This window comes from Tursiops truncatus, chromosome X (assembly GCF_011762595.2).
Source record: "Tursiops truncatus isolate mTurTru1 chromosome X, mTurTru1.mat.Y, whole genome shotgun sequence".
NCBI classification, from domain to species: Eukaryota; Metazoa; Chordata; class Mammalia; order Artiodactyla; family Delphinidae; genus Tursiops; species Tursiops truncatus.
Window position 1 is genome coordinate 31,444,274 of NC_047055.1, and position 27,232 is coordinate 31,471,505.

At 38.0% G+C, this 27,232-nt stretch overlaps 1 protein-coding gene across 3 annotated transcripts in view; it reads right to left on the bottom strand.

Annotated features, from left to right (window-relative positions):
* Positions 1-15,251: 15,251 nt before the first annotated feature.
* The window catches only part of PLS3 (plastin 3), a 90,211-nt gene continuing 78,230 nt past the window's right edge, over positions 15,252-27,232 (bottom strand). For all 3 annotated transcript variants that reach the window (XM_019949484.3, XM_073799123.1, XM_019949483.3), the window contains exons 10-16: positions 24,416-24,611; positions 23,255-23,333; positions 22,330-22,444; positions 22,008-22,141; positions 21,233-21,356; positions 20,888-21,012; positions 15,252-19,237 (exon numbers count right to left, since the gene is read on the bottom strand). In XM_019949484.3, coding sequence (XP_019805043.1) covers positions 19,105-19,237; positions 20,888-21,012; positions 21,233-21,356; positions 22,008-22,141; positions 22,330-22,444; positions 23,255-23,333; positions 24,416-24,611 — 906 coding nt within the window. In that variant the 3' untranslated portion in view covers positions 15,252-19,104. The remainder of the gene's footprint in view (positions 19,238-20,887; positions 21,013-21,232; positions 21,357-22,007; positions 22,142-22,329; positions 22,445-23,254; positions 23,334-24,415; positions 24,612-27,232) is intronic.

Genomic DNA, 27,232 nt, shown 5'->3' on the forward strand with positions numbered 1-27,232 from the left:
GGTACTAAACAACAGTGGATCACTGAAGAAATCAAAGAGGAAATTTAAAAATGTCTAGAGACAAATGGAAATAAAAAATACCTAGAGACAAATGAAAACACAACAATCCAAAACCTATAGGATGCAGCAAAAGCAGTGCTAAGAGAGAAGTTTATAGCTATGCAAGATTACCTCAGGAAACAAGAAAAATTTCAAATAAACAACCTAACCTTGCATGTGAAGGAGCTAGAGAAAGAAAAACAAACAAAACCTAAAGTTAGTAGAAGGAAAGAAATCATAAAGAGCAGAGAAGAAATAAATGATAGACACTAAAAAAATAATAGAAAAGAACAAGGAAACTAAAACCTGGTTCTTTCAAAAGATAAACAAAATTGATAAACCTTAAGCTACACTCATCAAGAAAAAAAGGGAAAGGGCCAAATCAAAATCAGAAATGAAAATGGAGGAGTTACAACCGACACCACAGAAATACAAAGGATCATAAGAGACTACTATGAGCAACTATATGCCAATAAAATGGACAACCTAGAAGAAATGGACAAATTCTTAGAAAGGTACAATCTCCCAAGACTGAACCAGGAAGAAATAGAAAATATGAACAGACCAATTACCAATACTGAAATCAGTAATTTAAGAACTTCCAACAAACAAAAGTCTAGGACCAGATGGCTTCACAGGTGAATTCTATCAAACACTTAGAGAAGGGTTAACACCTATTCTTCTGAAACTATTCCAAAAAATTTCAGAGAAGGGAACACTTTCAAACTCATTCTATGAGGGCACCATCACCCTGATACCAAAACCAGACAAAGATACCACAAAAAAAGAAAATTACAGGCCAATATTACTGGTGAATATAGATGCAAAACTCCTCAACAAAATACTAGCAAACTGAATCCAACAATACCTTAAAAGGATCACACACAATGATCAAGTGGAATTTTTCCCAGGGATGCAAGGATTTTTTAATAACCACAAATCAATTAATGTGATACACCACATTAACAAATTGAAGAATAAAGAACATGATCATCTCAATAGATGCAGTAAAATCTTTTGATAAACTTCAACATCCATTTATGGTAAAAAACAAAACAAAACAAATAAAACTCTCCAGAAAGTGGGCATAGAGGGAACATACCTCAACATAATAAAGGCCATATATGACATACCCACAGCTAATATCATACTCAAGGGAGAAAGCTGAAAGCATTCGCTCTAAGATCAGAAACAAGACAAGAATTCCCACTCTCTCCACTTTTAATCAACATAGTTTTGGAAGTCCTAGCCACAGCAATCAGAGAAGAAAAAAGAAACAAAAGGAATCAAAATTGGAAAGAAAGTAGTAAAACTGTCACTGTTTGCAGATGACATGATACTACACATAGAAAATCCTAAAGATGCTACCAGACAAGTACTAGAGCTCATCAATGAAACTGGAAAAGTTGCAGGATACAAAATTAATATACAGAAATCTGCAGCATTTCTATACACTAACAACAAACTATCAGAAAGAGAAACTAATGAAACAATCGCATTTACCATCGCATCCAAAAAAATAAAATACCTAGGAATAAACCTACCTAAGGAGGCAAAAGACCTGTACTCTGAAAAATATAAGGTGCTGATAAAAGGCCACACAAACAGATGAAAAGGTATACTGTGTTTTTGGATTGGAAGAATCAATATTGTTAAAATGACTATACCACCCAAGGCAATCTATAGATTCAAAGCAATCCCTATCAAATTACCAATGACAACATTTTTCACAGAACTGGAACAAAATAATTTTTAAAATTTTTTATGGAACCACAAAAGACCACAAATAGCCAAAACAATCTTGAGAAAGAACAGAGCTGGAGAAATCATGTTCCCTGACTTCAGACTATACTACAAAGCTACAGTAATCAAAACAGTACAGTACTGGGGCGTCCCTGGTGGCGCAGTGGTTGAGAGTCTGCCTGCCGATGCAGGGGACATGGGTTCGTGCCCCGGTACGGGAAGATCCCACATGCCGCGGAGTGGCTGGGCCCATGAGCCATGGCTGCTGAGCCTGCACGTCGGGAGCCTGTGCTCCGCAACAGGAGAGGCCACAACAGTGAGAGGCCCGCATACCGCAAAAACAAAACAAAACAAAACAGTATGGTACTGGCACAAAAATAGAACTATAGATCAATGGAACAGAACAGAAATCCCAGAAACAAACTCACACACTTATGGTCAATTAATCTACTGCAAAGGAGGCAGGAATATACAATGGCGAAAAGAATATCTCTGCAATAAGTCGTGCTGGGAAAACTGGACAGCTACATGTAAAAAATGAAATTAGAACATTCTCTAATACCACATACTAAAATAAACTCAAAATGGATTAAAGACCTAAATGTAAGACCAGATACTATAAAATTCCTAGAGCAAAGCATAGGCAGAACAGTCTTTGACATAAATCACAGCAATATTTTTTTGATCCATTTCCTAGAGTAATGGAAACAAAATCAAAAATGAACAAATGGGGTCTAATGAAACTTAAAAGCTTTTGTACAGCAAAGGAAACCATAAATAAAACAAAAAGAAAATCTATGTACTGGGAGAAAATATTTGCAAACAATGCAACTGACAAGGGCTTAATTTCCAAAATATACAAATCACTCCTACAGCTCAACAGCAATAAAACAAACAACCCTATCAAAAAATGAGCAGAAGATCTAAGTAGACACTTCTCCAAAGATGACATACAGATGGTCAACAGGCATATGAAAAGATGTTCAACATCACTAATTATTAGAGAAATGCAAATCAAAACTACAATGAGATATCACCTCACTACAGTCAGAATGGCCATCATCAAAAAGTCTACAAATAGGGCTTCCCTGGTGGCGCAGTGGTTGAGAGTCTGCCTGCTGATGCAGGGGACGTGGGTTTGTGCCCCAGTCTGGGAAGATACCACATGCCGCGGAGCGGCTAGGCCCGTGAGCCATGGCCTCTGGGTCTGTGCGTCCGGAGCCTGTGCTCCGCAACGGGAGAGGCCACAACAGTGAGAGGTCCATGTACCGCAAAAAAAAAAAAAAAAAAAAGTCTACAAATAATAAATGCTGGAGAGGGTGTGGAGAAAGGGGAACCCTTCTACACTGTTGGTGGGAATGTAGATTGGTGCAGCCACTGTGGAGAACAGTATGGAGGTTCCTAAAAAGCTAAAATAGAGTTACCTTCTGATCCAGCAATCCTACTCCTGGGCATATATATGGACAAAACTATAATTCAAATAGATACATGCACCCCAATGTTCATTGCAGCACTATTTACAATAGCCAAGACATGGAAGCAACCTAAATGTCCATTGACAGATGGATGGATAAAGAAGATGTGGTACATATATACAGTGGAATATTACTCAGCCATTAAAAAGAATGAAATAATGCCTTTTGCAGCAACATGGATGGACCTGGAGATTATCAGACTAAGTAAGTCAGAGAAAGATAAACATTATATGATATCACTTGTATGTGGAATCTAAAAGAATGATACAAATGAACTTATTTACAAAACAGAAATAGATTCAAAGACAACAAATTTATGGTTACCAAAGGGGAAAGGGCAAGAGGGATAAATTGGGAATTTGGGATTAACAGATACACACTATTATATATAAAATAGGTAAACAATAAGGACCTACTGTATAGCACATGGAACTATAGCCAATATCTTGTAACAACATATATTGGAAAATTATCTGAAAAAGAATATATGTGTGTGTGTGTGTGTGTATTACTGAATCACTTGCTGTATACCTGAATCATTGTAAATCAACTATACTTCAATTTTTAAATATTAAATTATTAAAAATTTATGCCAGATATAAGGATTAAAAAAAGTGAGAATATTAAAAGCAGCAATGGAAAAGCAACAAATAACATAAAAGGGAACTCCCATAAGGCTGTCAGCTGATTTTTCAGCAGGAACTCAGCAGGCCAGAAGGGAGTGTCATGATATATTTAAAGTGATGAAAGGGAAAAACCTACGACCAAGAATACTCATCCAGCAAGGCTCTCATTCAGATTTGATGAAGAAATCAAAAGCTTTACAGATAAGCAAAAGCTAAAAGAATTCAGCACCACCAAACCAGCTTTACAGTAAATGTTAAAGGAATTGTCTAGGTGAAAAAGAAAAGGCCATAACTAGAAACAAGAAAATTACAAAATGGAAAAGTTCACTGGTAAAGGCAAACATACAGTAAAGGCAGGAAATCATGCACACAAAAACCTAGTATGGAGGATAAAAGACAAAAGTAGTAAAATCATCTGTATCCACAATAAGCAGTTAAGGGATACACAAAACAATTAGATGTATGATTGTATTGTATTTTACATACAATTAGGTGTCTAAAATATGATGTCAAAAACAGTCATCATGAGGGGAGGAGAGTACAAATGCAGGGTATCTAAAATGCATTTGAAATCAAGAGCTCAGCAGCTTAAAACAATAATATTAATATGTATTTATAGACTGCTATAGAAAAACCTCATGGTAATTGTAAACCAAAAATCTATAATAGACATACATGCAAAAAAGAAAAATGAATCCAAACGTAATACTAAAGATAGTTATCAGATCACCAGAGAACAAAAGAAGAAAGGGGGGAAAAAGACCTATAAAAACAAATCCAAAATAATTAACAAAATGGCAATAGGAACATACATATTGATAATTACCTTACATGTAAACGCCGACCAAAGACTGGCTGACTGGATATTAAAAACAAGACCCGTATATATGCTGCCTATGAGAGACTCACTTCAGATCTGGAGACACATACATTCTGAAAATGAGGGGATAGAAAAAGTTATTCCACGCAAATGGAAACCAATTAAGTAAGTACTTGCAAGTATACATTTTGTGTGTACCTAAACCCGGCTGGGGTATTAGTCAGAGGTTATCTGGTGCTCCTTTTACTTCTGTTTGGGAGACTCTAGTATAGTACTCAATTTAAAGTTGTTCTTTTGCTGGGATAAAATCACTGTTGAAAACTGTGTGATGGGTAGATGGGCTGTAGGTAAGATTAACTCTTCTAGGTGTCACGCCGGAGTCGTTTCAGCTCTTTCACATGTCTCAGTTTCTCTCCCCAGCAGCCTAAAACCACCATGGGCACTCAGTGTCTTCCAATTGAGCAAAATCTTCCCAGTGTCTTTCAACCGGAGAATCCCTAAGTATCTTTCAACTGAGCAAAATTTTAGTATCTTTCAACTGACAGATCTGGTTCCTTTTTAATGCACCACCAAATAAAACTCAGGATCATCAACCAAGATGGGTGATCCAAGACCAAGAGAGAGTCACCCAAATTTGTGTGGACTTGCTGGGGAGGAGGATGGGCACAAGGTGCCCTTGCTGGTACCAAGGCTCCAGATCCTCCTAGAATTCAGGCAAAGGAGAGATGTCTGCTCTGGGTTCTCTCGTGGTCACCAAAACTGTCAACTGAAATAAAAAATGCAGAACATGAAAGCTGTGAGTTTCAATTTTATTCAGGGATTTACTGAGGACTAGAGCCCAGGAGACAGCCTTTCAGATAGCTCTTAGGAACTGCTGTGAAGCGGTAGGGGGGCCACCAGGATATATATGAATTTCGGGTGCTGGGGAATACATGTAGTCAAGTATACATCTTGGTAAAAGATTACCACTAATCACAAAAACAGATCTCTCAAGTTAATGATTTTGGTGCTAATCTATGTATGGGAAGATGCAAGAATCTGGGGTCATTAAAATTCTTCCTGAGATATGCATCTTAACTATCTAGGGGCCCATATATCCAAAACACAGATACTTCATCCTGTTTTTCATCCTGAATTCCTTTCAGGGTATGCTGAATGTCAGGGTCTGCAGCAGCTAATGACTTGATCCTTGTAGAACTGGATGTGGGGAAACATTCTTTGTTTTACAATACATACACATACATACACAATACATAGACATACATACACATACAGACAGATGCAAGCAGAGATCTTAGAGCTTTTGTTTAAAAATGTTTAGCCATGAGAAATGTATGATCATATAAAATTCACTAGTTCATGAAAGAACAGTTGGATTGAAATTGTGTTTCCTGCAGATGGAATAAGTTTACCTGCTCAGATGGCTAAAGCTTTTTACTAGTACTCAATATTTGTGAAGAAGACTTTTTTTTAAAATAAATTTTATTTATTTATTTATTGGCTGCATCGGGTCTTCGTTGCGGTGCTCGGGCTTCTCGTTGTGGGGGCTTCTCTTGTTGCGGAGCACGGGCTCTAGTAGTTATAGCACGTGGGCTCAGTAGTCGTGGCTCGCAGGCTCCAGAGCGCAGGCTCAGTAGCTGTGGCACACGGGCTTCGTTGCTACATGGCATGAGGGATCTTCGGACCAGGGCTCGAACCCGTGTCCCCTGCATTAGCAGGCGGATTCTTAACCATTGTGCCACCGGGGAAATCCCTCAAGTACACTTCTTAAATGAATGATCTTGTCTAATTGGAATGTACCACATAATGACCACTGTGATTCTAGATGGTCTTAGTAAGATTTTGCCATTTTTGTAGATATTGACAGCTTCTGGGACCACAGTTCTTAGACACAGAATTAGCAGGTGTGCCACAAGGTGGTGTGCTTAATTCTTTGAAACTTGAGAATCCCGTTTCTTTAGCTAAGTCTTGGGTATCTCAGAGCGAAATTAATACCTAAGAGGAATGTGCCAGTGGGTTGGGGATTTTGTGGTGTTTTACAGCATGCCTGTTTGCATAGAACTCCTCTTTGGTTTTTTTTTGTTTTTTTGCGGTACGAGGGCCTCTCACTGTTGTGGCCTCTCCCGTTGCGGAGCACAGGCTCCGGACGTGCAGGCTCAGCGGCCATGGCTCACGGGCCCAGCCGCTCCGCAGCATGTGGGGTCTTCCCAGACCGGGGCACGAACCCGTGTCCCCTGCATCGGCAGGCGGACTCTCAACCACTGCACCACCAGGGAAGCCCTAGAACTCTTCTTGAGGTTGGCGGGTAAGGTTAGAGTTAGGTGGCAAGCACTCTAACGGCTTTTAAGTGCTTGACCTGTACCCACCAATTTTGTGGCTATGGCTTCTGAGATTCCTGTTAGCAATAGATCTATTATTCCTTTCATGAGAAGGTTTCTTTACAGTGGCAGACATCCTAATGGTTTTTAATAGTCTGACTTGTACCTACTTAGATTTTGATGTGCCATTGGTCAAAACAGTCGAATTTCTTGTCTTAATTTGTTCCCCCAAGTCCCACTCTGGCTTATGCTGTGGACTTACCTTGAGGCTTTGTGACTCCCCTAACAGCTGCCATCTTGCTTTCTTAGATTGAAGAGTACCCATTATTTTCCCCTGTCGAAATAATCCTCCCTAATTCAATGAGACTTACTGTTTCTGGCTGCCTGTGCCCAGTTCTTGAGACCTATGAGGACTTCCTGAAGGCAGCTCACCTTGTAGATGAAGCTGGCAACAAACTCAAATGTTGTGGTGCAGTAAGTCTCACCCAGAACAATCTGGAGTCTTTCACATCCTAATTTTCCACTCAGAAGGATGAGGACAAACAAACTTAAAGAGCTCAGAACACAAAATAAGCAGGGATAAACCCAAGAGAAGCTTACCAGAGATCCCGGAGAGTGGCTGAAGAGGCCGCAAACTAAAAGGGCTCTGTGGGTAACTTCACCTGTGTTTTGAAGCGGTTCATGGGATCTTCAGTAGCTGTCTTCAGGTCCCAACTCATTGCCAAAACCATCAGTTGACAAAACAAAACAACTTAGTAATGAGCTTGATGTCCTTTATTTACAGGAAAACAGTCCACGGATTGGGGGAGTACAATGCCTCACATGTAGTGAAGCGCTCTTCCTAAGGGATTTTGGCAAGAGCGAGTTTTATAGAGTTGAAAGAGGCAGTGCCAAAACAGGGCATGATTGGCTACGAGGTCGGGGATTTCCTTATAAGGCTAGCAAGTCCTGTTTTCTAAGGTAAATTGCTAAAGCTGAGCTGGAGGATAGTGATTGGTGTATGATAAAATTCCTTGACAGGTGTTTCCTATAAGTGCTGGCTGATTTAGGTTTAGGTTTGTGATGTGGGCCCGGCCACCCGGGTGGGCTTCACTATATGGGTCCTGATATCTGAATCACCTTTATCAATAGGTACAGCAATAGTGTTTGCTGTAGCATAACTTCCCCTTTGGCTGGTTAAGAGGGAATTAAGGACTGCATGATTGTCCATAACAATCCTAACTAATGGGTTTAGACTAGTTTGTCTTTCGAAGCTGAATTTGTGTCACTTATGATTTTTGTTAGGGTCTAAGGCAAGTTTTGAGCCGTGTTTGTCAGTGATATTATCCCTAATGGGGGAATTGCCAGTTACATAGTATGCATGAAAACAGAGTTACTTATACCTTCTGGGAGTTTTGTTTTGTTTTGTATTTTGTTTGGTTTTTTTGCAGTACTCGAGCCTCTCACTGTTGTGGCCTCTCCCGTTGCAGAGCACAGGCTCCGGACGCGCAGGCTCAGTGGCCATGGCTCATGGGCCCAGCCGCTCCACGGCATGTGGGATCTTCCCGGATCTGGGTGCGAACCTGTGTCCCCTGCATCGGCAGGCGGACTCTCAACCACTGTGCCACCAGGGAAGCCCTCTGTTTTGTTTTTTAATAAGCTTGGGTGCACTGCATTTTGAAGGTTTCTGGGTTGTATTTTTTCCAGAGAAACAGGATCCACAGGAGGGATGGTACCTCTAAATATGTAAAAGTGTCTCACAATTATCCTGAATACACAGGATAAATCAGTGTGTGGCAGATCGGTGTAAGCCTATCCACATAAAATGGAGTACTCTAGTTGGAAGTAAACTGTACTGGACGTATAAGTATCATTTATCACAACAGGGGTAAGCCAGTTTGGTGTCCTTCGAGGCAGACAAATTTTTGAGTGGAACTACATAGTTCAGCAAAGCAGGGTGTTTTCTGAAGAGGACGAACTGACTGTCGTGGTCAAGAAAGCCTCAATAATGTTGCCTACTCCTGGTTGGCAGGTCTCGCTGATGGTATTATAATAACCTTAGCAAAAGCCTTCTGATAATGTGAGGTCAAGGTCCATTTTTATAAGGCTGAAGGTTGGGATTAATGATATGAGGGAAGCTTAAGTGCCAGAAGGGGCCTATAAAAGGGAATCTGTCTTCCGAGATGTTTAAAGGAAGTGATATTATATTAGTGTCAGCAGGGTCTGGTGGAGGATACTAGATCCAGCAATCAGTTAAATTCAGAGCAGCACCTATGAGTGGGAAAAACATATAGGAGAGTTTTCCCTGAAGTGGCAGAAGAGGGCAATAGGGGTTCAAAAATAATAGGATGAAGATAAGGGAGATCACATATCGTTCTGGAGGGTGTAAAAGTGTCTTAATAGGTAATATTAGAAGGGCAATAGAAGGTAATATTAGAAGGGCAAAGGGACAGAAAAAGAATGTTGAAAAATGAGAAAATTAATCTCACTCTGTCATCTTGGGTGGAACCTATCCCCTTCCGAAGACAGCAGCTTTTGTTGTCTCAGGGAGAAGTTGCCCACTTCCGCTGTTAGAGGCTTCTGGAAGATTCCTAACAATCCTTAGTCTAAGGTCTTCTGATGAAATAGATGTCCAGTAGTGTGGGAGGAAGTGATGTATATCTTTTAAGTTAAACATTTTATATACTGAAAAAAAATCTAAGTATCAATACCTTGGAGTTTTACTGATATATCAGTTGTTAATAGTACCAACAAGAAAGTTTTCACTAAGGGTCAATGGAAGTTTTATTTCTGTTGCCTATTTCAGAAGACCAGACCTCCAGGTGGCAGATCACACGGAGGATGTGGTCATAAAGTTGGAGATATTTTATGAATCTCCTGGAATATTCAGTCACATTAGCTTGTAATAGAGTAGAACCTGGGATTGGAAGTGAAATTCCCAAATGCATGAGGCAGTTTTTTATTAACATATAAGGAGGAAACTTGTGGATCCTTGAGTGGTTTATCATCATCGGGCTAATCGTAGTACTTTGGGCCTGGGAAGTCTGAGGGTTTTTGAGAGCTTTAATAATTAAAATTTTAGAATTCTGTTAATTTTCTTTATTTTTTTCTGAGTTTGAATATGGTATGTACAGAGGAATTTCTGAGTAAAATGTAATATTTTAAAGGATTTTAAAATGGCAATACCAGCAAAATGTGTGTCCCTGTTACTGGAGAGATACCTTGGGATTTCCCATATCAGGAGTGGGAAACCATTTCACTCAGCTCTCCAGCAAGCAGAGGCCTCAACCCACCCTAAGAATACACAACAATAACCAGAACACACTCATTGCCCATTTGGAGATGTTTAAGGGGACCTCGAGGCTCTGGTTCCTATTTCCTACCTTTACAGACTTTCAGGATTTGTGAGATTACAGGTAGGACATGCCTCAGCAATACCTCTTACCATTTCCCCACTACTGTTGGTTCAGTGCTGTGGCCAAACCATCTCTGCTATTAAGGGTGATACCATGAAGTGTTTTTGCTAAAATCTGTTTTTATCATGGTTATCTTAGATAATGGCAAAGCATCTCAAGGTCTTTTAAGTCACCATTTATTTTATAGAGGTTCCTAGAGAGGTCAGGAAATCTTCTTCTAAACCATGAGGACATCATGGAATTAACCTAAAATCACATATTTACTACCAGTATGAAATATCCTCTTTTATATTTTGTCAGTTAGTCTGAGCAAGGGCAATTAAGTTAGCTATCAGAACTGATTTAATTTCTATGAGAAGCTTATATTTCAAGGGGACATTTAAGTCCATAATATCATACCCTATTTAGCAATTTTTTAGTTTTACTTTTCCTGTTTGAACCATTAACAAATACAACTAAATCATAGTTATTTAAGAGTCTCTAGAAGGTCTGTCCAGGGCATAGATAATCTCCTAAAAGGCATAAGCAACCATGGGGGTTTTCTGTTTCAGGTGAAGGAAGGAGTGTGACTTACAGCTTGCAAAGTGGATATGTTTTGGTTATTGGATCTAAGCAATAGGACTTTCATGAGTCCTATGTAACTGAGTCAGTACCTCAAGTGCCTGTCCACAAATATTTTGAACAAAAAAGAAAAATGGTTTGTGAATCCAGAATCCTGGAAAAATGTTTGGAAGAGAGTCATTGCATCAGTCTTTGTGCTTAAATGTATGTTTCTTTTAACTTGAAATGTATTCAATCATTGAAAGATATAATTACCATATTTAATTATGCATAACTAACATAGGAAGATAAACTCTTAATTTGTTAAGTTTATCACCATTATTTTTACAGTTTGAACTTAATTAAAAGGTAGAAAAATTTATTCTTATTGTTCTTTCTTGTATAGAATTGAGAAGCAAATCTTCATATTCCCTAGTGGCCATTTCAGGAAACCCAAAGATAGTTTAGGCATAAAAGACATTTTAATAATTTTATTATTCTGAATTTGGAGCCTAGATTTGGGAGAGGCGAAATCAAGGCTAGCTGTCAGAGGAGATAAGGTGTAAGTCATAAGTATCTAAAGACAAGAAATATTTATAATCAACACTGTAAAACTACACTAGATTATACCAAGGCTAAAGCTGTATTGGGGGAAAAAAGACAGCAGCAGGGCCTCATATAAGCCAGTAGAGGAGGATGTTTGTTCATTTCTGAGATTTGGATGACATTCGTATTTTGTCTGTGTTCAGACATGATTACACAGTGGTCTTGGTTTTGTCTCACTTCGTTACCATCATAGAGGGGCCTTGTCAGACGTTGGTGTGTGAATTTCTCTATGCTCACAGAAGAACAGGCTGAGCCTTGAGTGCCAGGCCAGCTTCCATATGCCAGGGGCTGTTTTCCTCTTTCTCATCAGTGACATAGACTCTGAGAGGACTGTCTTATCTATATTTTAAGTGTCAGCTGTCAAGCCTTACAAGGAGCCCCTTCCATGAAATCTGAGTGTAGCAGTTTTGAAATAAGATTTTGAAACCCGGGAGTAAGTATGGGTCAAATCTGGACCTCAAGAAGAAGCCTGCAGGGTTTTTAAAAACTCATCTGGGCCCCTTTATCTCCAGTCAAATTTGTAAGAAATAAATCAGCAGCTAAAGCATCACTTTGCATTGGGGATTTTGCTGACCACCACGACCCCAACCCACACACATTTTGTTTACTCCCATCCAAATTTACCATTTTGGACTTTGTGCTCCTGATACAAACTTTCATAGACATTTTACTTAGTGATAAGTGTTTACGTCCCAGATCCGCAACTATACAGCTCAAGCAAAAGAACGTCTCTCATTCATCTTATTCAGGCCTTGGACAAAAGCCTGAAATTAAGCAGGTGCTCAATATTGTTTAATCGATTAGTGAATTATTAATGAAAAACATTTAAGCAGAAGACTCAACATAAAATGTAACTTTGAAAACTTCTCTATCCACAGGAAGTATGTTGAGTAAAAAGCAACAAACGAGGAAGACTTAAGTCCGAAGTTCTTCCCTGGGGACATTTCACAAAGTGGACAAAATCTGATCAATTCCTCAGGAGTCGCTGCCAAGTTCCTTTACCTGGTTTTTAATTTTTTAAAAAAAATTATTTATTTATTTTTGGCTGCATTGGGTCTTCGTTGCTGCGCATGGGCTCTCTCCAGTTGTGGCGAGCGGGGTCTACTCTTCGTTGCCATGCATGGGCTTCTCATTGCAGGTGGCTTGTCTTGCTGCAGAGCACAGGCTCCAGGCGCGCAGGTTTCAGTAATTGTGGCTCGCGGGCTCAGTAGTTGTGGCTCGTGGGCTCTAGAGCGCAGGCTCAGTAGTTGTGATGCACGGGCGTAGTTGCTCCATGGCATGTGGGATCCTCCCGGACCAGGGATAGAACCTGTGTCCCCTGCATTGGCAGGCAGACTCTCAGCCACTGCGCCAGCAGGGAAGCCCCAATGGTTTTGTTTAAAAACCTTTCACCAATACTATTTGTTTCCCACTAAGTGGTTGTCATCTCCCATCTTGTTGATCCTTAAAATACACCTTCCCATGAAGTGTTTCTGGGAAGGTATATGAAGGACAGAGGACCACTTCCCATTAAATTCGAAATGATTTGTTTTTATCTTTAAAAACATTTAACAGGGGATCTACCCTCTTAACAAATTTTTGAAGATGACACGATTGTATACGTAGAAAATCCCAAAGAACTTACCCAAAAACTCAAAATAGAATGAAATACTTACATATAAACTTCAAAAACTGTACACATTCTGTATACAAAGAAATTTTAAATGCTGATTAAAGAAATCAGAGAACACCTAAATAAATGAAGAGATACACTATACTCAGGGATTGGAAGAGTTATAATAAAGATGTCAGTTCTCCCCCAAATTGATCTATAGATTTCACACAATTCCCAGCAAAATTCCAGCAAAAAAAATTTTTGGTAGACATAGAAAAGCTTATTCTAAAATGTGTGTGGAGGGACTTCCCTGGCGATCCAGTGGCTAAGACCCTGCACTCCCAATGCAGGGGGCCTGGGTTCAATCTCCAGTCAGGGAACTATATCTCACATGCTGCAACTAAGAGTTCGCATGCCGCAACTAAAGATCCCGTGTGCTGCAACTAGGACCCGGCATAGCCAAATAAATAAATAGAGATTTAAAAAAAAAATAAAATGTGTGTGGAAAAGCAAAGGACCTAGGATGGCTAAAACAATTTTGAAAAAGAAAAATAAAAAATCACTAGACTTGATGTTAAGGCTTATTATGCAGCTATAGTCATAAAGATGGTGTGGTATTTATTGGCAAAGGGCTATATACATAGATCAGTGGAAATTAATAGAGAACCCCCAGATAGACCCCAGGGTTAAGGATGAAGGCTGGTGGGTGTGGCTATTAAAGGGGTAGCACTAAGGAGCATTGATTGTGGTGGTTGTTCCATGACTCTACAAGATACAATTGCACAGAGTTATACATATATACACATACACATACAAATGAGTGCATGTAAAACTGGTGAAATATGAATAAGCTCTATGGATTGTATCAATGCCAATTTCCTGGGTTTTTTTTTTTACTCTTTTTCAGTTCCTGTTTTTTATTCTTTAAATTGCAGTAATAACTGACATATAACATTGTGTTTGTTTTAGGTGTACAGCCTAATGATTCAGTATTCGTATATATTACAAAATAATCTCCACAATAAATCTAATTAACATTTGTCACCACACGTAGTTACAAATCTTTTTCCTGTGATGAGAACTTTTAGGATTTACTCTCTCAGCAATTTTCAAATATACAATACAGTGTTATTAACTATAGTCACTGTGCTGTACATTACATCCCCAGGACATGTTTATTTTGTAACTGGAAGTTTGTACCTTTTGACCCCCTTTACCCATTTCATCCACCTGGTGTTTGATATTGTACTATATACATATACACCTCATTTTATTGCAATTCGCAGATAGTGCATTTTTTACAAATTGAGGGTTTGTGGCAACCCTGCATCAAGCAAGTCTATCAGCACCATTTGTCCAACAGCATTTACTCACTTCAGGTCTGTGTGTCACATTTTGGTAGTTCTCATAATATTTCAAACTTTTTCATTATTATTATATTTGTTATGCTATCTGATCAATGATGTCACTATCGTGACTTGCTGAAGGCTCAGATGATGGTTAGCATTTTTTGGCAATAAAGTATTTTTTAATTAAGGTATGTACAGTTTTTTTTAGACATAATGCTGCTGCAAACTTAACTGACTACAGTATAGTGTAAACATAACTTTTATACATACTGGGAAACCAAAAAGTTCACTTTATTGCGGTGGTCTGGAACTGAACCCACAATCTCTCCAAGGTATGGCTTTATTGCTATATAGGACATTATTACTGGTGAAACTGGACGAAGGGTGCATGGGACCACTTGTTCACTTTTTGACACTTCCTCTTAACTTATAATCATTTCAAAATAAAAATTTTAAGTGACCCCCTCCCCCCAAAAAGCCATGTCACTTATTCAATTGTACCCACCTAAAACAAATGCTACAAACTCATCATAAGCTCATTTATACCAGGTTTTGTAAATATTATTTTGTCTAAATGGCAAATAATTTTTTTCCCTTCTTTTCACAATCAAATTCAGATGTGGGTCATCCTACTACAAAACTGGTCTAAACTCTTAACAAATGTCAATGGCACAAAAGACGAAAAGAGCAACAGATTGTTCCTGTGTCTTACATTTTAAAGGCAGAACAGGGACTTGACAATCAAATGCAATGTGTAAATTTTTATTGTATCCTGGATTAAAAAGAACATCTTTAAAGATACTTTTGCATATAACAAACCCACAGGTATCATCATTCTCAGTGGTCAAAAGCTGAAAGCATTCCCTCTAAGGAACAAGGCAAGGATTCCATTGTCACCACTTTTATTCAACATAGCTTTGGAAGTCCTAGCCACGGCAATCAGAGAAGAAAAAGAAATAAAGGGAATCCAAATTGGAAAAGAAGAAGTAAAACTGTCACTGTTTGCAGATGACATGATACTATACCAAAGAAAATCCTAAAGATGCTACCAGAAAACTACTAGAGCTCATCAATTAATTCGGTAAAGTTGCAGGATACAAAATTAATACACAGAAATCTCTTGCATTCCTATACACTAACAATGAAAGATCAGAAAGAGAAATTAAGGAAACAATCCCATTTACCATCATATCAAAAAGAATAAAATACCTAGGAATAAACCTACCTAAGGTGGCAAAAGACCTGTAGTCTGAACAATATAAGATGCTGACGAAAGAAACCGAAGACCACACAAACAGATGGAAAGATATACTGTGTTCTTGGACTAGAAGAATCAATATTGTTAAAATGACTATACTACCCAAGGCAGTCTATAGATTCAATGCAATCCCTATGAAATTACCAACAGCATTTTTCACAGAACTGGAACATAAAATTTTTTAAATTTTGTATGGAAACAAAAAAGACCTTGAGTAGCCAAAACAATCTTGAGAAAGAACAGAGCTGGAGGATTCACACTCCCTGACTTCAGACTATACTACAAAGCTACAGTAATCAAAACAGTATGGTACTGGCACAAAAGCAGAAATATAGATTAACAGAACAGGACAGAAAGCCCAGAAATAAACTCACGCTATGAACCTAAAATTGCTCTAAAAATAAAGTCTACAGGAATTCCCTGGCTGTCCAGTAGTTAGGACTCCACGTTCTCACTGCTGAGGGCATGGGTTCAATCCCTGGTCAGGGAACTAAAATCCCACAAGCTGTGTGGTGTGGCAAAAAAAAAAAAAAAAAGAAAGTCTACTAAAAAAGGCAATTCTTTGTTGGTTTCATTACTTTTTGAGAATCAGCATTTGCTTTTTATGTTCATTGGTTAATTATAGGTTTTAAGTTGGATATTTACCTCCTTTGCCCATTTTTCTAAAGGAACTTTCTCTTTCATAGATTTGTTAGTGCTTTGAATATATTAGTGATTTTAGCCCTTTATTTGGAGGAAAGAAGAAATGGTGTGTTCAGGCCAATTGCTTTATGTGAACACTTAACAGACCAAAGGTGCATTCCTACAGACTGTGGGCCTTGTGCAGTGAACCACCCAAGAAACCAGCTCTTTTTTTGAATAAAGGACAAGATGGAGTAAGCCTTTTCTCTTGCTTCAAAGGCATTTCAAGGCATTTGGGACGTAGTTACCTACAGAGAAGAACTTTTGTACTTGGAAGGAAACAATGTAGATAAGCATTGGAAATATAAGGTAGAAGATAGGTCGTAAGATACAGTCATCCCATCTCATCAGTTACCCTGGCATATGTTTGCAGAAGACTTGTCTTTTATTTATTCGTAAAAGGTGTCCTTATATTAAGAAAATCCATGATATGGGCACCATAGACCAAATGTTTGGGTCTCCTCCAAAATTCATATATTGAAACCTAATCTCCCAGTGTGATGGTATTAGGAGGTGGGGCCTTAAATTATAAGGGTGAAGTCATGAATGGGATTAGTGCCCTTATTAAAGAGCCTCCAGAGAGCTTCCTTGCCTCTGCCACCATGTGAGGCTACAGCTAAAAGACAGCCATCTACGAACTAGGAAGTGGGCCTTCAGCAGACAGTGAATCTGCCAGTGCCTTGATCTTGGACTTCCAGACTGCCTAACTGTGAGAAATAAATTTCTGTTATTTATGTCACCCAGTCTATGAATGGACTAACATATGGGACTAAACTTTTTTCCTTGGTCATCTATATTTTACTTTATTATATTTATTTATTTATTGCAAAAGCAGAATTGTCACATTTATCATTCTTTCATTTTATGTCTCTGGGGTTTGTATCATACTAAGAGAGGTCTTTCTTATTCTTAAGACTATAAATACAAACTATTTTATAGTATCACCATGCACTTCCTCAAAGGACTACATTTCATATTACTCATTCACACAAAACCTTGAAATGGTACCATGAACAACAGGTTGTCAACTAGGGATGATTTTGCTCCCACCACGGAACATTTGGCCAGGTCTGGAGACATATTTTATCTACACACTGGGGGTGTGCTACTGACATCTGTGGGTAGAGGCCAGGGATAGAGCTAAACCCCTGCAATGCACAGGACAGCTCCCTCCCACCTCCAACAAAGCATTATCCAGCTCAAAATGTCCATATGGTGATGAGGTTGAGAAAACCTAACGTAAACCATCTCTCTTCCCTGGTTGTTCTGATACCCACTGTTTCGATCTTCTGTATAAAATCAAACATTGAAAAGAGTGAATGAGATGGAAGAGAAAGAAAAAGGGAGAAATTGGATAAGGAAATTTTGGTAAGTTGGAGAAAACCATCTCACCCCACTGATCGTATCCTTAACTCAGTCAGCCCCTGTAATTCAGCTGCAAAAGCTTAAATTTAACAAACATCATTATAAAGTACACCAGAAAAAGAGTTAGAATATTGGAGGAAAAAACCTGGCAAACATTACTGGCATACTACTAAGGGACAGAAGCATGAAGAGACTAATTATTATGTAAATGCCTTTATTTGAACTAATACATTGCTACCAGATTACATCACTTTTCAGAGTTAGAGTAACATTGTGATCTTGAAAACTATAGCAAACAGCTTGACAAAGCAAGAGTACATTAAGTCCTACATATATGTTTATTTTTTAGTGACCGCATCTCCTTGTCTTAGGTGTAAAATTAGAAAATTTATTATACACTTAGCATACTTGGCCTACCGTATCCTGCCTAAATTCTGAGCCCACTCTCTCCTCAAAAGTGTCATATTCAACAGCACTTTAAATCTAAAGAGAGAGTTTGATGATACAGGTTTTAAAACAAATAAGCATATATTGAACCAAGTGTTTTAAGACAAAATATGTCAATTGTTTACAGCTTCGGTGTGAGAGGGAAGATGGAAATTCAAGGTACATTTTTCTTCTACCTATAATGTATGTTTTTTACTTACTTGAAGACCCCTTAAAAAAAGTAGCAAAATCAGCAGTCTTATTTAATGTAATCAAAATATTCTTAAATGTACAAAAAAGGATCATGTAGAAAGAATACTGTAAAAAGATACTGATTTTTAAGAATAAACGAATATGAAAAGCTTCTATTACATTCTACACAGCCAGTTACTTCTGTAAATTTTCAGTACTAGAGAGATAAGCGAAGGATACTCATATCCAAATACCCTCTGACCACAGTTCTTGAATAAGAACTAGCATACTGGATGAAAAGCAGAATTATTGTCTAATAATATTCATATCCAATCATCTAAGCAAGTCCCAGGAGGTGGACATTCTAAGAGGGAAACAGAAACAGAGAGAAATACGTACAGCAATGGGAAACGTCAAGGGCAGCGATCTAGGAGGAGCAAGTAAATGATTTGGCTATGACCACATTTCAGGTGGGCATGACAAATCCACCTTGACTACGGGAAAGAGGAGTTGTTATTAAAACTCTTTCCCCTGAGGGCTCCCATGATGAGCTTAGTCTTGTTAAAAGTCCTTTAAATAACCAATGGTTCCTTAAGCCATGAGCACTTCACCTGGAAATTGCTGACCTGCTAATCATGCACTTGGGAGCAAGGTTGTTTTTATTCAAATTGGTTATTTTACACTCTCTTCATTCCCCTGCCCATCAAGCATGCAAACACAGTCATGACCATCTTGGGCTTTACTTCCACAAGGTCTTCCGGGAGAGCGTACACCCTGGCTCCAATTCTTCTAGCCATTGACACTGCGTACCTATTTTTGGAGGAAACAATAATTAAGGTGAAATTCTGGTCAGTCAAGGGCACAACATGAGACATCTATTTCCTCTTATATAATCATTTGTCTAGGACGCAAAACTTCTATAGTGAAAATTCAAATCGGAATGATTTCATTTTTCGTTATTTTGTTTTCTGTTTTATTTTGTTTGCGAGGTCACTTATAAGTGACACCAGATTTTTAAGCTCTACTATTTTGGGCTGATAATATTTATTCACTCTTTTTCTACAATATAAAATGAGAAATAATTTTGGAGCACTGATTTGATATGAAAAAAATAGTTTTCTAGAATATATAATTACCCAGATTGATATTCTCGTTGAGCATGTAATAAGATAATAGTAACTCTCATGAGATCTTAGAGATTTGGGGTGGAAAAAATTATGCCAGACGCAAAATACAAGTTGGTAGATGCAGTGAATACTTCCAAATATTCAAAGGAGGGGAGAGAGCCTACATGGTACATGGCCAGAGTGGCCGAAGCAAGGAATGCAAAGTGTAGAGAAAGGAAGGGAGAAAAGAACATGACATGTCCAGCTGGGGAAATCTGCAGGAGCTTCCCTCAATTAATACACAAGGCATTTCTAGGTGTTCCGTAACAGGAATCTTTAAAGATGATCAAGCATCTGGAAAAAGAAGCCTCAGGAGTTCTCTATAAATTATGGATATTAAATCTTTATCATATTACGCTACAAATATTTTTTTAAGGAGGGCAGAAATGACGTGCTTAACCACGAAGTTTTGCAGTAATGTTTCTTAGCTATCCTGTGAAGCCCAGCTGGGGGCTGATTTTCAGTGTGTACTGGGAAAGTTTTCATGGGTTACCCGTGAAACCAGATCACAGTCTAGGTCTTTGGAGAAGGGAAGAGACAGGTGGAAAAGACCTCAATACTGTTGAAACACAGGAAACTTTCAAGGCACAGTTCCACCTGAGGGTTTAGCATCCTACCCACTTAAGGGACCAAGATAATAAACTCAACATACATAGTAAATTGGTCTATGCAAGTAAGAGAGACATCACTAGATAATGCGTGTTAAAAGAGTGCGACAGAAGAATACTCTTATCAAAGCCATGGTTATTCTTAGCTCATCTTTCACTTGTGAGTTTGCAGCTAAGTTGCATTAAAACATACATTATTTCTGTAATCTACTAAAGCAACGACTGACTGAGCACCTACCTACTAGGTCAGGTGCAACGCTAGGCTCTTACAGATTTTATACATTTCAAAATCTCCAAGGTAAGTATTATTATTATTATTATTATTATTTGCAGTACGCGGGCCTCTCACTGTTGCGGCCTCTCCCGTGCGGAACACAGGCTCCGGACGCGCAGGCTCAGCGGCCATGGCTCACGGGCCTAGCCACTCCGCGGCATGTGGGATCTTCCCAGACCAGGGCAAGAACCCGCGTCCCCTGCATCGGCAGGTGGACTCTCAACCACTGCGCCACCAGGGAAGCCCTCCAAGGTAAGTATGATCGAGCCCATTTTACTGATGAGGAATCTGAGGCTAGAAGAGGTTTCCCCCAGGTGACATCATTCTCAAGTGGCAGAACCTGAATGAGAATGCAGGTCTGCCTGACTATAACGCCTGTGCTCTTGCCAGGATATTATGCAGCATCCCTTACTTGGCATTATTGTGCTTGTCATCTTCTGTTAGATTGCCGCTCTTAACAAGGTCATAGTTTATGCAGCCTGGCTGGATGGCATCAATTAAATCCACAACTGCCAAACTGGAGCTGATCGTCTTGTCCTAGTGTAAAAGGACAATACATCTGAGAATTTCAATGTGTACAAATTAACGTGGATTACCTATATAAAGCTGCCAGAAACAAAGTCCAGTGAATTAAAAAAGAATCACGCCATTGGCCCAACAATGATTCTCACTCGCAAAGAAACCAAAAGTTAGCCTTCCAAATTACAGATACTTTCTAGAGCAAACAGTGTTTAATAGTCAAACATGGAATTCTTACCTTAAAACTCTGAATGGAAGTTGATTTTCCAGCTTCACTCAATGTTCTGTTCACCCAGCTTACAATGATGTCATCATTAGCTTTCTGACCGTCTCCAAGATCTTCCAGGACATTGAGGGTATATCTAAAAGAAGCAGAAGAAAAGGTCCTGATCTACTTCATGAGAAAAAATTCAATTAGAAACATGCTTTATCTTTAATTTCTTCTCTTTAGGTTTAGATTTCATGGAAAGAGAGTTGCACTGTATGAAAAAAAAACAACCAACATTTCAAGTAGTAGTGGCTTGCCATTGAGCTGCCTTTTGCACTGGTGGGGGGAAGATTCTCAGTGCTTTAATGAGTAAGCCCAACAGTCTACTGCAGTCTCATTTTGTACTAGTCCAACCATGGTAAGGACTTAAAATAAGCTGTGCTTTGGCTGGTACCCAGTTATAATGAATGCTTTTCAGCATTACAGTTAAGAGATCTTTCTCAAATGTATACATGGGGTATTCATAATTTTTGCTATTTTTAGTCACCGACACTAAATGAGGCTCAAGTCTGTCTGTCAGGCTTCCTATGCAAAAAGGGAAATAGTCACAGTTCTGCTGCCTCACTTTCAAGAAGCCATCTCTCATTGGCCATCCAACATATATTCATTACTTAAGCTCACTTCAGAGTCTAAACACAGAAATTTCAAAGATGTAGTCCTCGATACATTTGCTTAAAAATAATAAGGACTAGATCACAGACTTGTATTATAGTGAAGCTTAAACAGCTAAAATTGTGTACCATACCTTCTCATCAGCTGCCAGACTAGAGCTAAAGTCAGGGTTTGGTTCCCATCATTCAGGTCTTGCCCTCCAATGCCAACCAGGGAGAATTTGGCAGGATGCTTCCCTAATTCAACAGCATAGTTGCAGTTTTCTAGCTGCAAACACACAAAAGCAAATGCTTAAAAGATTTTTCACTTGTTTAATCTGTATATGGACGTGTGCACAAAACTAAGACACAGTTCCTTTCCTTAAGAAGCTCAGAGCCAACGAGTTTCCCAAACAAAAGAAACAAATTGTGAATTAAAAGTCTGTAAGAAATACGTGCAGCAACCTAATTATCTACCTTTTTCATGTTGGCTCCAAGTTTCGGGTATGGAGGTTTATTCACCTTACTCCAGTCAACAGGAACTTTAATTCGTTCGTATAACTGTAAGATTACCAGGGCATCTTGCAGGTCACTAATGATTTAAAAAGAATTTGATCAATGCTTTCAGACAGCTGGGCCTATGTTTCCTTAAAAACAATAACACTACACTGTCAAACAAGATATATAAAACCATAGATAATACCCAAGACTCCTATTTTTTTAATCAATCTGTGCTGAAAGTAGAGCTAACACCATCCAATTCTCTTAAAAATATTTATTGAGAGCTTATCGTTTGAAAAGTACTGTTCTAGAAGTTGGGCACATAGGACAAAAATCCCTGGCCTTTAAATCAGAGAGAGAGAGAGAGAGAGAGAGAGAGAGAGAGAGGGACAGAGAGAGGGAAGAAACAAGTATATGGATAATATGATTTGGGGTGTATTTAATTGCTATGAAAAAAAAAAAAAGAACGAGGTTAGGGGTTAGGTAGTGGTAGGTGGTGGTCAAGATCTGAATCAGTGGCTTGAATATAGCAAGGGAATAACGCATTAGATGTGGAAAAGAACATTCCGGGCTGAGAGAACAGTGAGTACAAAGCCTTCAAGGCATCATGGATGGTCTGCTTAAGGCACCCTCTGGTCTCTGTTTCAAAATATAAATATCTATTCCCTACGGTGTTAGAAAGACATTTATACATTCTTTCACTTAATGTTAATGATCATGTAAAGAAATAATCTGGGCTTTTGTGTATTTGGAAATGAAAATGGGAGTCACCACTCAACATTTTCCAATATAAGTAATATGCTACAAACTAACATTTAGGAAAGGTTTAGAGCTGTAATTATTTGTGTAGCGTCCATTCATGATGTTCATAACTGTTTACAATAGCAGTAGGAAGGCTTACGCATAGAGATGGTTTACATGGGGATTAACACCGAGAGAGTTCATCCAGTTACGGAAGGTTCTTTCTTCACGAGTTTCTCCTATTAAAAATATTCACAATGTTTATATATTCACTAAATACCTTGTATATGTGCATATAACATCAACCCACATATAAGATTATTTTATTTCTTCTTTACAGATCTAGAGCTTTTTCTCCATTGTGAGTCTCTAAGCAGCCTCTCTAAATACATTCTCTCTAGATACATGCTTCTTTTTTAAACTGGATGAATTTATTTTAAAAGTAAAGAATACAACCTTATTAATAACCAGTTAAGCAATTTAGAGGTGTATGAAGTTTTTAAAATCTCCTCCTCTGTCTAATCCTTCTCCAGTATCTCCCCAAATCCCCATACCTCTAAAGTAACTGATGTTATCAGTTTAGTTTTTATTTTAAAAATTTGCTAGGGTCATATCATATAAACCTCTATACTCATATTAATCTGCATCTTCCCTCTACCCATTTAACAAATACTAAACTACATATATGTACTCCTTTTACATGCCTATATTAGAGCAACAAATTATTTGAAACTTCAAAAGCATAAAATTTAAAGATTTTATAGTAATGATAGTAGACATGCAATGAACTACTATTTACATTTGTTAATTTTTAAGTACTATACTTCATGCATATATAATCTGGCAAAGGTAAACTCTGCCTTTCCTGAACTTAAACGAATAATTACCATGCATTATTATTATTTTTTGAGTAGGTTAAGTGTGAAAGGAACTGGGGCCAGTTTCAGTTAGTCTGACTGGAAGAATGAAACATAAATATTGTAAACTTATAAATTTTGTGCAAATGTGTGTAAATTTTATGCATACAGGCATTTTTCTGGTGAGAGGTTAAAAAAGTGACCTAATTCTAAAATATTAAAATAAAACATTGGTTTACTAAGTGGCCTTAAACTAAGTGACCCTAGGCTAGCTTACTTTAAAAGTTCCCTTGTATCATTCCTTTCTATCAGCTGCCACTTTTTACTCAGCCCTTGGGACTACTTCTAGCAGACGGTTGCTAAAGGGGATAAGGAAACTTATTAAAGTCAAGATTATGAAATCACTGTGGCCTATGTATTTCTACTCTGTAGTCCCAAACATAATTTAAGAAACGTTTAGTTACCTTCTAATAGAGTCCAGTCAATATCCTGGTTCTCTGGCTTAGTTAGTGCCGGGTATTTATTAAACAGGTTAGCCACAAAGGCTAAGTTCAGTTTGGGGTTTCCACTGACGACATCAGCAGGGGTAACAAACTGTCTGCAACCTAATTTGTCTGCTTGTTGAAGCATGCTCTCGGCTCTCTTCAAATCATCTGTTTCCTGTTGAAGTAAAATAAGAAGACATTTTTTAAAAGACCATACTAAAAATATAGAAATGTTTTCCTACAATGGTAGGCTGGGTATACAGTTCTGTTTTCTCTTAGTCAATATATGGTACTTATTGTTTTGAATGCAAAAAAAAAAAAAAAAAAAAGTTGGCTGTGCTGGATATGCAGTACCTTGAAAATACCCTAGATGGCACCAGATCGTATATCTAAGGACAGAATACATTTAACTCAATAGAGATTACATCTCTCATGGCAAAATTCATCAAGAAAAAAGCAAAACCTGTTCAGATTTTTAAATTAAGCCCTAAAGAAGGTGTAAGGCTGAAAAAGATGATGGAATTATGAGAAAATATTTTAAAAATAATAACCAGGGATACCAGGTTCCGATAATTTTATTTCAAGTTTAAATTGCATATTTTAAATCGTTGTTTTTCTCTTCAACTATTTTTTGTTTGTTTTATTTTACTTTTCCACCCGGGAAGCAAAGTTGTCCATTTCTGTAAAAAAAAATACTTACTTTCAACTAATTCCTAGGACTCCTAACTTTTCTTCTTCTCCATTTTGCCTTTCTTTTCTTCTGGAAAGATGCATGCTGATCTCTTGACTAACGTATGGTTTGGTGAAGATTTTTAAGTTATAGATCTGATGATTTCAGACCAATGTAAAAATAGTTTCCCAGGTGCTCACCATTCCCACCTCCCACCAATAAAAGTTCCTCCTCCTGGAGCTGCAGGAGAAACAGTTGCTTTTGGATTATTCCTTTCTAGTGACCTGCCCTCCAGACTGTTCTTGGCAGCTACAACAGACATCTCCACCCCAGTCTACCCCAGGGCAAAAGTAGCTCTTCTGGAAAACAGTGTCATGTGAAAAGAAAAGGGATTTTATAACTGGGAGGAAAAAAGAGAGAAAGGGAACTTGAGGAATGTTACTTCTAAACCAACACGGTGCATGCAGATTGTATAGTTTGAGAGTCTTAACTCTGTCTTTAATGGGTGGTGGTATTTTTAGTTTTTTAATCTCCAGTGAGGTGCCTTGACTGTCTGGGACTCCAGAACAATGTGTATTTATTGTGTTACCCTTCTCTGTTACCATCTGCAGAGCAATCAGTAACCACGAGCAGATGGGCAATTGAGTGGGATTCAGCCTTTCTTCAGGACTCTCTGTGAGCCTAGTGACTTCCTCTCACAGAGCCTATTTTATTTCTTGTAACCTATCAGTTGTTACTTTAATGCCCCTGGTTTATGCTATTTACCATCTTTATTTTAAAATCCCTTATTTATTGATCATCTTGGCATTCCTAAACAAAAAGCATTGATAATATTGGAATAGAAGGAAGCTTTAAAATAGCCCAAAATTTAAAAAATTCAAATAGTTAAATACATTGTAGAATAGTGAAACAAAAAATAATCAAATAAAAAATATACATATGCAAAAAAGAACTTCAGCCCATACCTCACATCATATTCAAAATTAACCCCAAACACACACACACACACACACACACACAAATGTATAAACCCAACACTATAAATCTAAAACCCAAATGTAAAACTAAATGTAAAACCCCAAACTATAAAACCTCTAGGAGAAAACATAAGGAGAAATGCTTGTGACCTTGTGTTAGGCTAAAAGTTTTTAGATACAACACCAAAAGCATGATTCGTAAGAGAAAAAAATAACTAAATCTGACTTTGTCAAAATTAACAACGTCTGTTCTTTGAAAAACACCGGGACTAAATATTTGCAAATCACATATCCAATAAAGGACTTGTATTCAAAATATATAAAACACTCAAAACTTGACAAGAAGAAAACAAACAATGCAATTAAAATGGGTAAAGTGTTTAAACAAAGATATATGGATGGCAAATAACTACGTGAAAAGATGTTCAACATCACTTGTCATTAGGGAAATGCAAATTAAAATCACAATGAGACACCTCTACACCTGTTAAAATGATTCATGTTTAACCACACTAAGGTGTCAGTGAGCATGTGGACGTACTGGTACTTTCACGTCCTGCTGGCGGCAATGTGCGAAGGTACAACTACTTTGGAAAACAACTTGGCAGCTCCTTAAAAAAGTTAAACACACACATACCATACTACCCAGCCATTCCACTCCTAGGTATTTACCCAAGATAAATGAATGCGTATATGCATACAAAGACTTGTATATGAATGTTCAGAGCAGCTGTATTTGTAATAGCCCCAAACTGGAAACAATTCAAATGTTCATCAACAGGTGAATGGGTAACAAATTATAGTATATCCATTCACTGGACTATTATTCAGCAATAAAATAGGAATGAATTTATGATACATGCAACAACATGGATGAATCTCAAAATAATTATGCTGAGTGAAAGAAGCTAGATAAAATAAGAATACATACTGTATGATTCCATAAAATTCTCAAAAATTCAAACTAAACTTAAAGAAAGTAAATCAGTGGTTGCCTGGGATGGAGGAGTATGGGAGTATGGGGGCAGGGAGGAATTACAAAGGATCATGAGGAAACTTGATGTGGTGATGGATGGATATATATATATATATATATATATATATATATATACACACCCCTAAAGAAGATATAAGACTGAAAAAGATGAA